We start from the raw sequence: 16,462 nt of genomic DNA, 5'->3' as shown, positions 1-16,462 counted from the left end.
TTTTTTTTTTTTTTGTTACGCGGGCCTCTCACTGTTGTGGCCTCTCCCCTTGCGGAGCACAGGCTCCGGACGCACAGGCTCAGCGGCCATGGCTCACGGGCCCAGCCGCTCCGCGGCATGTGGGATCTTCCCGGACCGGGGCACGAACCCGTGTCCCCTGCATCGGCAGGCGGACTCTCAACCACTGCGCCACCAGGGAAGCCCATTGTGACTTGTTTTGACCAGTACAATGTAGCAAAAGGACTTTGGGCATGTACTGGAGCCTAGGCCTTGAGGAGATTTGCAGTTTCCCCCTTCTTCCACTTTGAATACCATCCTGAGATTGTCATGTGAGGAAGCTGGCCTAGCCTCTGAAGAATGAGAGGCCACATAGAAGTAACCTGAGGCATACAGCCGAGAGTCAGTACCCTACTACCAGACTTGGGAATGGAGCCACTTTAATTTGAGGCTTGGGACAGTAGATTCAACCTCGTGATGGTAAGAGATTCAAAGAATTTGTGACCATATTTAATGTACCACGTTCCACTCACTGGCCACAAATATTGTTACCCCTCCTACGAAGCAAAACACACTCATCTTTTTCTAAGACACTGAACGCCCACCCCGAACCCTGGCAAGACTTCATCTTATTATGGTATCAGATTCAAAGTCTAGTATCTCATGATGTGCATTTAGTCTAGGTCTGCTGAGGCTTCTTGGTTGTATCTCCTTAAGTATGATTCCTCTTGTTCCAGAGACCTGTGGACTAAAAAGAGAAGTTATCTGTCTCCCCCACCTCCACCCACAACATTTAGTGGTGATCAATAGACACCTCTGTTCAAGAAGGGGAAGAACAGGAAGCACTGATTAATCACTGGTCCTTGGCAATTCTGAAATCCAGATGGGCATATGTCCCAGTTCTCCCCATTCTCTACATTTTCATAGGAAATAATCCATGTTTGTGGCTGAGTAACCTTCTCAGACTGATTTCTGCCAGTAGAAATGGAAATTCTTATTTATTTAGAACTCTTACTGTCTTTTTTAGTCCAACCTGATACAGTTTCCTTAAAAACTCATGTGTTTTCAATGAGTCTCATTGTAGTCCACTCTACTCTGTAATTCCTTTTCATACAGGCCACATGTCAGACAATATGAATCTGAGAAAGCCTTTAGTCTGCTTGAGAGGGTAGACTAAGGACCACCTTTAACCTTTCAGTGGTCTTATCCAAGGGTCTTGAGCCACACCCTTGATTTGATCTTGAGCCTGAGGCCATATTTTACTGGCAGAACTCTAGATTTGATTTTTACTCCCAGATCTTTTGCCACCTGGAGAGACTTGCAGATGAGAAGTAGGTTTGGTTTTCAACCTGGCAAATCCTGGCCTCCTTCTATTTTCTGTAATACCCGCTTGCAGATCGAACTGTTGCCCTTCGGTTTATCTCTCTCTTCCCACACCTTATCATATGCAGCTAAAAAGGTTGACACTTTAATATTTCTAGAATATTAGAAGCCAGATTCATAAATTCATTAGGCACACCCTCTACTTTCCAAGTGTGCCTTAGGTGACAGTAGTGCCAATTGTGCTGTCTCTTCATAGCACAGCTGCCTCCCTCCAGCCTTCTACATCAGTTTTCTCACTGCTCTTCCAGCTTCCACGGACAGCCTCCTCATTGCCCTTCTAGCCTCTGCTCACCACCTAGTCGCAAAGCTAATGATACATGCTTTAGCTTTTTGTTATGGAAGCTCTGCACAATTGGCACTGATTTCTGTTTTGGTTAGCCTTTGCTGTATTACAAACCTTAGTGGCTGAAAACAACAATGATTTGGTATTTCTCACAGTTCTGTGGGTTGGCAGCCTGGATGATTCTGTTGTCGGTCTTGCCTGGGACCACTCATATGTCTGCCACCATCTTAGCTCAACTGGGATTGGAGGGTCCAGCATGTCCTCACTCACAGATTTGGCAGTTGACTCTGGTTGTCTTTCAGGGCACTTTGGTTCTCCTCCACATGGCTTCCTATCTTTCAGTAGAGTGAACTGGGCTTCTTTACTACATGGTGGTCTCTGAGTTCCAACAGGGTGAGAGGACACAAAGCCCGCTGTATCTCCTAGGCTCTGGAAGTTGAATAACATCACTTTTACCCCCGTTCTATTAGTTAAAGTAAATCACAAAGCTAGCCCAGATTCAATGAGTGAGGAAGACCCCACCTTTGAAGGAAGGAGCAGCAGTATTAGTTACAAAGAGGCATGGGAAAGGCATGCTACATTGGGACCATTGTTATAATGACCTACCACATTTACTTTTTAAACCAACAATCCCATGTAATGACCCACTTCATATTATCTTTTCTAAAAAAAATTGAAATATATTTGATTTACAGAATTGTGTTAGTTTCAGGCATACAGCATAGTGATTCAGTTTTTTTTTCAGGTTATATTCCATTGTAGGTTATTATAAGATGTTAACTATAATTCCCTTTGCTATACAGTAAATCCTTATTGCATATATTTTATGTATAGTAGTTTGTATCTGTTAATCCCATACCCCTAATTTGTCCTCCCCACCTTTCCTTTTTGGTAACCATAAGTTTGTTTTCTGTGTCTGTGAGTCTGTTTCCATTTTGTGTATAGACTCATTTGTATTATTTTTTAGATTCCACATATAAGTGATATAATATTTGTCTTTGTCTGATTTACTTCACTTAGTATGGTAATCTCTAGGTCCATTCATGTCGCTGCAAATGGCATATTTCATTCTTTTTTATGGCTGAGTAATATTCATATATATATATATATATATATATATATATATATGCCACATCTTCTTAAGCCAATTTTCTGTTATGTGCACTTGGGTTGTTTCTATGTCTTGGCTATTGTAAATGGTGCTGCTATGAACGTTGAGGTGCATGTATCTTTTTGAATTAGGGTTTTAGGGTTTTTTTTTTTTGGATATATACCCAGAAGTAGGATTGCTAGATCATATGGTAGCTCTATTTTTAGTTTTTTAAGGAACCTCATACTGTTCTCCCTAGTGGATGCACCAGTTTACATTTCCTACCAACAGTGTACAAGGGTTCTGTTTTCTCCACACTCTCTCCAGCATTTATTATTTGTAGCCTTTTTGATGATAGCCATTCTGACCAGTATGAGGGGATGCTTCATTGTGGTTTAGATTTGCATTTCTCTAATAATTAGTGATGTTGAACATCTGAAGTAAACTCTTTGAGTTGTATAGATTTCGAGTTTCCTGAAGCCAGAAGTCTTTGTATCTTTTATAACATCCAAGAGAGTACTTTGCAAAAATGCAATATTCTGTAAATATTTAAATTGAATGAAATTTATTTCTTGCTCTAGAAGTTTTTGAATAGTATATTTTCATATATTGAGTTCAATAATAATAGTGAGCGGTATGTAAAGGTCAAACAGAGTACATTACAATAATGTTTTGGTCCTTTGTAATTTTTATTTAAAATTGTATGTTTAGAGTAGCTTTGAAAAACAGTGTAATGACGGAGTCCTCAGTGTAGAAGCAGCCCGGACATTAATTGGTGCAACCAAAAGCTATTGCCACATCCAAGGAAAGTAAGTATAATACTTCTTTAATTGATATTTCCAAAATTGAATGGGTATGTGATAGAGAATGAACAAACTGAGAGTTCAGTGTCCAGATTGATCAATCTTTTTATCTTATCTATCTGTCCATTCATCCATCCATCCATCCATCTACTTCCTATTTTACTTTACTTTACTTTTCTATTTTACTTCCTATTTTTCTTGTTTATACTTTTCTCCCTGAAAATTCATAACTTTGATGACACTGGGAATTTCTGGAGGAAGATTTGACTACAGAGCAATTATATGAGAGACAAGGGGAGCCATGAAAAAGAACCCATATAGTTTTAATTATGATGATAATTATTTTGTCTTTATATCATATTTACTAAATTACTGCATAGAGGAAGTAAGGAGGCCTGGAGCCTGCCATTAAACTGCTTTCTGGGGTGGAATAGGATCATAGGATCTGGAGGAATTGATCCAACCCATGGAACTGATAGATACAATTAAATATGATGGGAAAGACTCAGTATCTTAGAGATATATTGATATCTGATTACAGTCCTGAAACATTAGATAATGGTTGATCTAAGACAAACCTGTGGGGCAGGATAGGAGATTCTGTCTGGATGATAGATAACATTTCAGCAGCCTGGTAATATATCTGGGAGATGTAGCATCAATTCCTAAATAAAGTTTGGGAAGGACAGGGACTTCAGGGCCTTGGAGAATCTTGGGCTAGGCAAGACATGACAAAAGGAAGCTTGATTCTGAACCCCAAAGAGTTGGATTCTTAAGTTTTAATTATGTTCTACCTCAGGTCATGGATAGTTCCAGGAACATGGGCAGCAGGAGTCTCCCACTAAAAATGTTTCTGTTCCGTGACCATGGGTGGGTAGGTGGATGGATACAGAGGCATATTTAATAAACCCATATTACATTTATGTTTAGTATAACTTTCTGTTTTATATTACCCAAAGGTATAGCACTTGCTTTTCATTATAACATGTATGTATATTTTTCTCTTTTAGATTCATGAGTATTTATGATGTTTCAACTTATGTAAGAGCTAGAAGTTGGCTTATGAAGTTTAAAAACTTATTAACTTTCTTGGAATATCATAAAGATAAGGCACCTCTTTTTCTATATGGGTAAGTATTGTGAACCTTTAATAGCAATGTACTTGAAAATATGACCTTTTCTACATTGTCAGAATAGATTACTTTGATTTTCCCTAAAAGAAAAAAAGAAAAAAAACAACCCAACTAATATTATAGTCAAGTCTTATTGATTAAGTGCGGAAGGAACAAAGTGCTTGCTTCTCTTTCTCCGTTCTGTTTTACCAATTTCATTGGCACCTCTATTAGAGAGTGTGTAGAAAAAAGATGAAAAGGATGGTCATATTTGGATTCTTCAAGTTTTAATTACCATGTCTTAGGGTCACATTACATGTTGGACTTCTTTTGTATTCTTCTGATATTCTTCTGGGATGAGCAGGGGTGAGAAATAGCAAACTCAAAGACTAAATCTAGCTCTCAACTTAATTTCATCTGTGCCATGGGATGGTTCTGTTGATGTCTATAATTAGGAAAAACACAACATGGCCTTAATAATACTTTAACCAATGTCCAAAATATCGCAAAATACAGATTTTTCTTATCTGTGTAGACTCTTTGTTTTGTTATATAACATAAGTTGTGAGCTTATATACTTTTTAGAGCAGAAAGACAAAGTTTTTCTACTAACAAACGATGTCAAATGAGAAAATACTGGGACCATTAATGCTAATAAATTTTAAGTGGGTGTTAACATGCTTTTCATAACAAATTATGATAATTTTTTACTTTCTTCCATTTATTAAGTTTACAGAAAACTATAAAAATTTAAAACCCTAGGATCTTGACATATATCCAAGTAACCTCTTTTTGTCAGCTTCTACTTTAGATGAATAGAAACAAATTTTTAAATGTCATAGTAATATTGAATAGAATATTTCATTCTGTTCCTAATTTTAAGCATTGTTGATGTTTTTCTCTAAATTAATTTGTTTCTTGCTTTTGATGTATGAATTTTTGCATTGTTCCTATGTGCGATTAGCCTTGATTTTAAAAAATGCTCTCCAGACAAATCTCAAACAAACAATCCAACCTTACACCTAAAGGAGCTAGAAAAAAAAGAACAAACAAAACCTTTAGTTAATAGAAAGGAAGAAATCATAAATATCAGAGCAGAAATAAGTGAAAGAGAGACTAAAAAACAATAGAATAGATAAATGAAACTAAGAGCTGGTTCTTTGAAAAAATAAACAAAATTGATAAACCTTCAGCCCAACTCACCAAGAAAAAGAGAGGGCCCAAATCAATAAAATCAGATGAAAAGAAGTTACAACTGAAATCACCGAAATACAGAGGATCACAAGAGAGCACTACAAACAGTTATATGCCAATAAGATGGAAATCTAGAAGAAATGGACAAATTCTTAGAAAGGTACAATCTCCCAAGACTGTAGCAGGAAGAAGTACAAAATATGAACAGACCAATTACCAGTACTGAAATTGAATCAATAATTTAAAAACTCCCAACAAACAAAATTCCAGGACCAGATGGCTTCACAGATGAATTCTACCAAACATTTAGAGAAGAGTTAACACATATACTTATCAAATTATTCCAAAAAATTGCAGAGGAATGCTTCTGAAATCATTCTCTAAAGCCAGCATTACCCTGATACCAAAATCAGACAAAAATATCACAAAAAAAGGAAATTACAGGCCAATATCACTGATGAGCATATCAATAGATGCAAAAATCCTCAACAAAATATTAGCAAACCAAATTCAGCAATACATTGAAAGGATCATACACCATGATCAAGTGGGATTTGTCCCAAGGATGCAAGGATGGTTCAATATGTATGTATATATTCCATATATATAATGGAATACTACTCAGCCCTAGGAAAGAATGATATTTGCCATGTGGCTGGACTTACTTAGGTGGTATTATGCTAAGTGAAGTAAGTCAGACAGAGAAAGTCAAATACTGTATGATTTCACTTATATGTGGATTCTAAAAAGCAAATGAATAAACTTAACAAAAGAGAAACAGAGTCATAGATACAGAGAACAAACAGGTGGTGTCCAGAAGGGAGGGGTCGGGGGAGGAAAGAAATAGTGAGGGAAATTAAAATGTACAAACTTCCAGTTGCAAAATAAATGAGTAACCAGTATGAAATGTACAGTGTGGGGAATATAGTTAGTAACTATGTAGTATCTTTGTATGGTGACATATCATAACTAGACTTATTGTGGTTATCATTTTAAAAGGTCTAGAAATATTGAATCAGTGTGTTGTGTAACAGGACCTAACATAGCGTTCTAGGTCAATCATACTTCAAAAACAAACCAACAAACAAATCCATAGAAAAAAAAGATCAGATTTGTGGTTACCAGAGGTGGGGGGTGGGAGAGGGGGAAGTGGATGAAAACAGTTACCAGGTACAATTTCCATTTATCTGATAAATAAGTACTAGGGAGGTAATGTATTACACCATGATGAATATAGTTAACACTGCTGCATGTTACATATGAAAGCTGTTAAGGGAGTAAGTCCTATGGGTTCTCATCACAAGGAGAAATTTTCTATCTGTTTAATGTTGCATCTATATGAGATAATGGATGTTCACTGCACTTACCGTGATGATCAGTTTGTGATGTACGTAAGCCAAACCATTATGTTGTATACCTTAAAACATATACAGTGCTGTATGTCAATTATATCTTAAGAAAACTGGAAGAAAAAAACACCCCCCCAAAAGCCACCCTCCCAAATGCATATGTATTTACAGTACCTAATGTTTTGGCAAAGGTTAATGAAAATGTTTCTTCTACCTGGGTGAATAATAAGCATAAGACATTAACTTTAAAAAAAAGCTCCTCAGCCCTGATCTAGATTACCAAGAGCCATATTTTTATCTTTTTCCCTTATGATTTGTATGTCTAGAAAGTATGGTTTAGATTTTTGCTTAGCTATTGTTTCATATTATTTGTATCTTTCTTCAAATTAATGTTAATATTTATTTAAACAAATGAACTTCAGATTTTAAGTGTTATACCTTTAAAGTGATCTGACATTTTATTTGATCTCTTTTTTTTCAGGAATAATAAATTTCTGAGTTTTATATATCGCATTGTATTTTCAGAAGAATTTGAATATGCAGGACATATTATAAGAATAATGTACATTTATCCTATGATAATGCATCTATGGCCAATGGCAAGAGAATTAAATGTGTCAGCACTGATATTAGTAAACTACTATTTTGTATTTTTATATCTGTTAGAATCAGCATTGAAGGTACTGTTTAAAATAGAAATGTATCCTATAAAAAGAACAGTTTAGATAATTTGAATCTATTTTTGTCATTTTTTTGTAATAATTGATACTAGAAGCCTTTTGCTGTAACAGTTGATATGATCCTGGAATTTTGGTAATCTTTTTGAATTTTCTGAGTTTAATAATGAAATCCGTAAAACAGTTAGTCTTGGATATCAGATAAGAGAAGTATCATAAAAGTGGAGAGAATCTCAAAGATCAGGCAAAAGAGAATTGAAAATCTAGACATTTGCTGTTTCCCTCAAATACTCCCTGTAACGATGCAAAGAATAAATAAGTGAATAAAACCAAAATGGTTTGCTAGTTACTTGTCATAATATAAGATGAGAACTACTTTTTAGGATAAATGCTTCAAAGATGATTTATCAGCATTATTGTTTTCATACTTTAATTATAATTAATAGTATTACAATGAATCTGTTTAGTATTTTTCATTGCTTTTCTTTGGCATTACAGCTTCATAATAGATTATGTATATTTGGAATCAAATTATAATTTTTTTTTTTTTTTTTTTTGTGGTACGCGGGCCTCTCACTGTTGTGGCCTCTCCCGTTGCGGAGCACAGGCTCTGGACGCGCAGGCTCAGCGGCCATGGCTCACGGGCCCAGCCGCTCTGCGGCATGTGGCATCTTCCCAGGCTGGGGCACGAACCCGTGTCCCCTGCATCGGCAGGCGGACTCTCAACCACTGCGCCACCAGGGAAACCCCAAATTATAATTTTTGATGTAGGATTTTTTTGAATTTCAAATGAATGACTTAAAACCCAACTTTTGGAATATAACTCATTTGTAGTTAAGGATTTAACTGTTAATTTTTAAGAATCCCCTCCCCATATCATTGTATAGTGCTATGAAATGATGTACATTCTGTATGTTTTCTAAACAGATAACAATTTTGAAAAGCAGATATTTTCATCAATGTTGGAATACTTTGGAATTTTTTATCGTGCTTATTGGAATCGTTGATATATTTTGTATATACTTCGTCAGATTGAGACCAGACCACTTGGTTCTTATTCAGTTTACAGTAATAATAGGTTATTTCAGAATAATTAGATTTATTCCTCTTATCAAGGTAAAACTTCACATTTTAAAATACTGTTTTTTTTCTATACTATTTGTCGAATGAATTAAGAAACCTCACTATTTTGAAAGAAATGAGGGAGGGAGCTGTCTTTTCTCCTGGAACCCTCTCTTTATAGGTATCTGTATGGTTCACTCTCTCACTCCCTTCAAGTCATTGCTCAAATCTCACCTCATGGAGAAGGTCTTCCCTGATCTTCTTCTACGCTACGTAGATGGGTGTTCCACCCATCTCTCTGATCCCCCTCCACTTGCTTAAATTTTAATTTTTCTGCATAGCACTTATCACTTTTTTACTGTATGTTATATGTGCTTTCCATGAGGTAGGGATCTTTGTTTTGCTCACTGATGTAACCTATGGCTCCAGAATGGTACCTAGTATATAGTAAGTACTTAATAAATTATGTATTGAATGAATAAATGAAAACAGTGGTGCCCCTTGCAGCAGGATAACCCAGAAACAAGTTCTCCAAGTTTTAGTAAAATTTGCTCATAAAGCCCTAACTGTGCAGAAGCATAAAAATATTTACCCTAGAGCCCACACTACTTACATAGCCCACTGCCTATGAAGTTCAGTTTTACTGTGGCCTTCAGTCTCCTTAACAATGACCATTTCTTCTTTTCGCGGCTCTGGTTTTGATTCTGAAGGTAGATCTTCAGATTTTCAGTCTCTGTTCTTAAGCCTCCTTTCTCTTTCTAATGCAGTTGCATTATATAAGCTTTTAACTTGGGTGCTTTAGATGATTTCACTTGCCACTCCATATTTTTGAGTTGCTTAATTCTTATTACATCAAATAAGTCTGTTAGTATGTATTGAAGTTATAGAGGCTTAATATGAAAAAACATTGCTGTAAACCCTGATGGCAAAAGGCATACATTAGAATCTTCCATCCAGTCCCCATTCTCCAAGCAATTTTATAGTAATCTTAAAGGCAAAATCGTCTGAATGCCCAGACTTGTGCTTGTTGACTTCCTTTTTTTGTTCCTTCCTTGATTCTATATTAATGTTACCAAACTTTAGTGTTCATAAGAATGACTCTACAGAGTTGTATGCACAATTTATTTATGATTTTTTCCCTATGAGCTGAGTTTAGAGCAAAGTGTCGACATAAGGTATAACCCACCATAATACAAACGACTCTAGAAATGAGGATATGTAGAATGAGGCTAAGTCTTAATGCAGAAGGTAGAGGCGTCCTTAGATAATCAGTTTTTATACAGGGATCTTTTTTTTTTTTTTTGCGGTACACGGGCCTCTCACTGTTGTGGCCTCTCCCGTTGCGGAGCACAGACTCCGGAAGCGCAGGCTCAGCGGCCATGGCTCACAGGCCCAGCCGCTCCGCGGCATGTGGGATCTTCCCAGACCGGGGCATGAACCCGTGTCCCCTGCATCGGCAGGTGGACTCCCAACCACTGCGCCACCAGGGAAGCCCTATACAGGGATCTTATGCAGATGAATGTAAAATAATTATTTTAGAAGGAATACTTTGTGAAAAGTCTCTCTGAGTGAAATAAAGATTTAAAGATGTGTTATTGTGGAAGTCAACCCTATTTAAGGTGTGAACTAGTTGCTATTTCTGTTTAACATGCTCTGACAAGTCCCAGTGGAGTGTATTTAAGTAAATATAGTCATGATTAGCTTTTGTTTACTGAGCAGTTACTATGTTTCAGGAACTGTGCAGACCACTTTACTTACATTATCTAGTTAAATTGTTATAAGAGCCCTGTGAAGTAGGTGTCACCACTTTATCAAGTTAGGTGTCCTAATAGCCAGTCTCAGCAAAGTGTGGCTTTCAAAAGAAACAAATCTTTCTTGGAAAACTTTGAAGAATATTGGAGACCTTTACTTCAGATCAGCCCAGGGGGTGCCAGTGCATCATGGAATAAAACTTTATAAAAATCCTCTTTAATATCTCTCCCTCTGCCCAAAGTTTCACAACCAGAATAACAGTTTAAAAAAAATCTGTTCCTTCTCTGCTCTTGTGACTCCTTCTCTGTGATGTTCTTTTCCTGGTCACATCTTCCTCTTGCCCCTCACCATCCTCCCTGTGCTCTGATGTGCATCTGTCTCTGTGATTCACTGCATTGCTCGTGAGGGCCACTCCACTGGAATTCTGGTCCTTAGGTATTATTATCATCATTGAACAGATGAGGACACTGAGTCCTTGGAGTCACTAAGTAACTTGCTCAAGGTCACAGAGCTGGTGAGTAGCAGAGCTGGTATTTGAACCCAGGGAGGTTTATATTTAAAAATCCCACTCTCCTCAGTCACTGCACTCTCCTTCCTCAGCTTATGATTTGAGAAATTTAGAGCTAAGGAGTATCTTAGATACCCTAAGGTCCTTATCTTACAAGTGGAGAAACTGAGGTGTAGAGAGAAGATTTATTCGGTTGGTTACTATCACCCAGGTTATTGGGGTGACCTCTCTTGTCTCCTGAAAACTGGTGATATGGAGAATGAGGGAAAGTGCAGATAGGGATTTCCCCTTAAAGCTACAGAACAGTTCTTTGAGCTTTCATTTCTTTAGAGTGGCTCTCAAACTTGAGTGTGCATAGAATCACCTGGAGGACTTGTTAAAGCACCGATTTTGGGGCCCATCCCCAGAGTTTCTGATTCAGCAGGTCTGGAGTGGGGCCTGAGAATTTGTGTTTCAGCAATGGTGTCACATTTGTGTTTCTAACAAGCTTGTTAGAAATGACACTTTGAGAACATCTGCCTTAGAGAGTGCTTTTCCTCATTAAATTTTCAGTTTTTTTCTCTCTGTTATTCCAGGTACTAATACCACTGCTGATGAATATTGTAGATGTGCAGATCAAAAAGCGTCTCAGCTTGATGTATAGTATTACAAAAGGCTATGTCAAAAGTCAAGAGGATACCAAGTTTTTAATAAAACAAATTTCTAGCCAAGAATCAATAAATCAGGTGAGAGACAAGCACTGGTCATTTGGGGAAAACATCACTTAGGTGTCTTGATTTCTTTTAAGACCATTTCTGCATGTATTTGACCCAATCGATAAATTATATCAAGTGAAAGGGATTCAGTTGTTTGTTATGTGATACGAGGTGCTGCAAAGAACAGTCTCTACTCTTTAAATTTCAGCTATGATTATCAAACTCATTTATGATCTTCAGAGAAGAAAATTTATTCATTTTCATTTTCTGAGTGCAGAGGAGAGATTCTGTCTGTCTTTGTAACACTCTCGAAAGGTAGGACACTTGAAATAGGCTTCATGTAGGAAATGAGACATGAACAAGGCTTTAAGGAAAGGGTAGGTCTGAAGTGGCGGGAGAGAGAGGGAAAGAGAACAAAGATTTGACAGTGAAAGCTTCAAATGCTGGTACTGAGGAGTGCATGAGTGGTAGTATTTATTATTATTATTTTTTATCATTCAAGATCCTCATTTCCAGGCAGTATGAGGTAAGTACCAAATGGGAGATGAGGATGTAAGCACATTACAAACTCACAGGTGGAATGAATCACCTCCTAACCAGCTTCCCTCACACCAGTCTGTCCACTACAGGCCCCTCTGCAATTTAGCAGTTATGTTCCTAAAAGGGCTATTTTAACTTTCATATATGATTTTCTGCTTCAGAGTATTCAATTCTATGGCTTAAGAGGTAAGGTCTTTGAATATACACACACAGAACACTTACGGTAAAAAATATTCATGCATAATTTTGCAACTTGGAAATAATATAATAAAAGAAATAAAATTATCCCTCTCAGCCCTCCACTCTACCATCTCCCAGAGACAGCCCCAAAGCTACCACTCCTGGGTTAAATTCCTCTACTATTAGCCAATAATAATTTAAATAATATGCATATTATTTAATTCTTTTTTTTTGGAATTTTATTTTATTTATTTTTTATACACCAGGTTCTTATTAGTCATCAGTTTTATACACATCAGTGTATAGATGTCAGTCCCAATCGCCCAATTCATCACACCCTCACCCCCGCCCCCCATCACTTTCCCCCCTTGGTGTCCATACGTTTGTTCTCTACATCTGTGGCTCAATTTCAGGCCTCCAAACTGGTTTATCTGTACCATTTTTCTAGGTTCCACATATATGCGTTAATATACGATATTTGTTTTTCTCTTTCTGACTTACTTCACTCTGTATGACAGTCTCTAGATGCATCCACGTCTCTACAAATGACCCAATTTCGTTCCTTTTTATGGCTGAGTAATATTCCACTGTATATATGTACCACATCTTCTTTATCCATTCATCTATCATTGGACATTTAGGTTGTTTCTGTGTCCTGGCTATTGTAAATACTGCTGCAATGAACATTGGGCCACGTGTGTCTTTTTGAATTATGGTTGTCTCTGGGCACATGCGCAGTAGTGGGATTGCTGGCTCATATGGTAATTCTATTTTTAGTTCTTTAAGGTACCTCCATACTGTTCTCCATAGTGGCTGTATCAATTCACATTCCCACCAACAGTGCAAGAGGATGCCCTTTTCCCCACACCCTCTCCAGCGTTTGTTGTTTGTAGATTTTCTGATGATGCCCCTTCTAACTGGTGTGAGGTGATACCTCATTGTAGTTTTGATTTGCATTTCTCTAATAATTAGTGATGTTGCGCAGCTTTTCATGTTCTTCTTGGACATCTGTATGTCTTCTTTGGAGAAATGTCTATTTAGGTCTTCTGCCCATTTTTGGATTGGGTTGTTTGTTTTTTTACTATTGAGCTGCATGAGCTGTTTATATATTTTGGAGATTAATCCTTCGTCCGTTGATTGGTTTGCAAATATTTTCTCCCATTCTGAGGGTTGTCTTTTTGTCTTGTTTGTGGTTTGCTTTGCTGTGCAAAAGCTTTGAAGTTTCATTAGGTCCCATTTGTATATTTTTGTTTTTATTTCCATTACTCTAGGAGGTGGATCAAAAAAGATCTTTCTGTGATTTATGTCAAAGAGTGTTCTTCCTATGTTTTCCTCTAAGAGTTTTATAGTGTCTGGTCTTACATTTAGGTCTCTAATCCATTTTTTTTCTTTTTTTTTGTGGTACACGGGCCTCTCACTGTCGTGGCCTCTCCCATTGTGCAGCACAGACTCTGGATGCACAGGCTCAGTGGCCATGGCTCACGGGCCCAGCTGCTCCGCGGCATGTGGGATCTTCCCGGACCAGGGCACGAACCCGTGTCCCCTGCATCGGCAGGCGGACTCTCAACCACTGCACCACCAGGGAAGCCCTCTAATCCATTTTGAGTTTATTTTTGTGTATGGTGTTAGGGAGTGTTCTAATTTCATTCTTTTACATGTAGCTGTCCAGTTTTCCCAGCACCACTTGTTGAAGAGACTGTCTTTTCTCCGTTGTATATTCTTGCCTCCTTTGTCATAGATTAGTTGGCCATAGGTGCATGAGATTATATCTGGGCTTTCTCTCTTGTTCCGTTGATCTATGTTTCTGTTTTTGTGCCAGTACCATATTGTCTTGGTTACTGTAGCTTTGTAGTATAGTCTGAAGTCAGAGAGTTGATTCCTCCAGCTCCTTTTTTCCCCCTCAAGACTGCTTTGGCTATTCGGGGTCTTTTGTGTCTCCATACAAATTTTAAGATTTTTTCTTCTAGTTCTGTAAAAAATGCCATTGGTAATTTGATAGGGATTGCATTGAATCTGTAGATTGCTTTGGGTAGTATAGTCATTTTCAAAATACTGATTCTTCTAATCCAAGAACATGGTATATCTCTCCATTTGTTGGTATCATCTTTAATTTCTTTCATTAGTGTCTTACAGATTTCTGCATACAGGTCCTTTGTCTCCTTAGGTAGGTTTATTCCCAGGTATTTTATTCTTTTTGTTGCAGTGGTAAATGGGAGTGTTTCCTTAATTTATCTTTCAGATATTTCATCATTAGTGTATAGGAATGCAACAGATTTCTGCGCATTAATTTTGTATCCTGCAACATTACCAGATTCATTGATTAGCTCTAGTAGTTTTCTGGTGGCATCTTTAGGATTCTCTGTGTATAGTATCATGTCATCTGCAAACAGTGACGGTTTAACTTCTTCTTTTCCAATTTATATTCCTTTCATTTCTTTTTCTTCTCTGATTGCCGTGGCTAGGACTTCCAAAACTATGTTGAATAATAGTGGTGAGAGTGGACATCCTTGTCTTGTTCCTAATCTTAGAGGAAATGCTTTCAGATTTTCACCATTGAGAATGATGTTTGCTGTGGGTTTGTCGTATATGGCCTTTATTATGTTGAGGTAGATTCCCTCTATGCCCACTTTCTGGAGAGTTTTTTTTTATCATAAATGGATGTTGAATTTTGTCAAAAGCTTTTTCTGCATCTATCGAGATGATCATATAGTTTTTATTCTTCAATTTGTTAATATGGTGTATCACATTGATTGATTTGCATATATTGAAGAATCCTTGCATCCCTGGGATAAATCCCACTTGATCATGGTGTATGATCCTTTTAATGTGTTGCTGGATTCTGTTTGCTAGTATTTTGTTGAGGATTTTTGCATCTATATTCGTCAGTGATATTGGTCTGTAATTTTCTTTTTTTGTAGTATTTTTGTCTGGTTTTGGTATCAGGGTGATGGTGGCCTCATAGAATGAGTTTGGGAGTGTTCCTTATTCCACATTTTTTTGGTAGAGTTTGAGAAGGATGGATGTTAGCTCTTCTCTAAATGTTTGATAGAATTCACCTGTGAAGCCATCTGGTCCTGGACTTTTGTTTGTTGGAAGATTTTTAATCACAGTTTCCATTGCATTAGTTGTGATTGGTCTGTTCATATTTTCTATTTCTTCCTGGTTCAGTCTTGGAAGGTTGTACCTTTCTAAGAATTTGTCCATTTCTTCCAGGTTGTCCATTATATAGGCATAGAGTTGCTTGTAGTAGTCTCTTAGGATGCTTTGTATTTCTGTGTTGTCTGTTGTAACTTCTCCTTTTTCATTTCTAATTTTATTGATTTGAGTCTTCTCCCTCTTTTTCTTGGTGAGTCTGGCTAATGGTTTATCAATTTTGCTTATCTTCTCAAAGAACCAGTTTTTAATTTTATTCATCTTTGCTGTTGTTTTCTTTGTTTCTATTTCATTTATTTCTGCTCTGATCTTGATGATTTCTTTCCTTCTGCTAACTTTGGGTTTTGTTTGTTCTTCTTTCTCTACTTCCTTTAGGTGTAAGGTTAGATTGTTTATTTGAGATTTTTCTTGTTTCTTGAGGTGGGCTTGTATAGCTATAAGCTTCCCTCTTAGAACTGCTTTTGCTGCATCCTGCAGGGTTTGGATCATCGTGTTTTCATTGTCATTTGTCTCTAGGTATTTTTTGATTTCCTCTTTGATTTCCTCAGTGATCTCTTGGTTATTTAGTAACGTATTATTTAGCCTCTATGTGTTTGTGTTTTTTACATTTTTTCCCCTGTAATTGATTTCTAATCTCATAGCATTGTGGTCAGAAAAGATGCTTGATATGATTTCAGTTTTCTT

General features: G+C 37.1%; 1 protein-coding gene across 1 annotated transcript in view; it reads left to right on the top strand.

Moving 5' to 3' along the window:
• SLC9C2 (solute carrier family 9 member C2 (putative)) overlaps positions 1 to 16,462 on the top strand; it is a 98,816-nt gene that overhangs the window by 33,420 nt on the left and 48,934 nt on the right. Inside the window, exons 13-17 of the mRNA XM_081254608.1 lie at positions 3,465 to 3,562; positions 4,567 to 4,686; positions 7,693 to 7,891; positions 8,816 to 9,004; positions 11,786 to 11,935. Coding sequence (XP_081110734.1) covers positions 3,465 to 3,562; positions 4,567 to 4,686; positions 7,693 to 7,891; positions 8,816 to 9,004; positions 11,786 to 11,935 — 756 coding nt within the window. The remainder of the gene's footprint in view (positions 1 to 3,464; positions 3,563 to 4,566; positions 4,687 to 7,692; positions 7,892 to 8,815; positions 9,005 to 11,785; positions 11,936 to 16,462) is intronic.

This window comes from Mesoplodon bidens (genome assembly GCF_964165515.1).
Source record: "Mesoplodon bidens genome assembly, chromosome: 2".
Classification (NCBI taxonomy): domain Eukaryota; kingdom Metazoa; phylum Chordata; class Mammalia; order Artiodactyla; family Ziphiidae; genus Mesoplodon; species Mesoplodon bidens.
The sequence above is the reverse complement of the archived record's forward strand: the minus strand, read 5'-3'. Positions and strand labels throughout refer to the sequence as shown.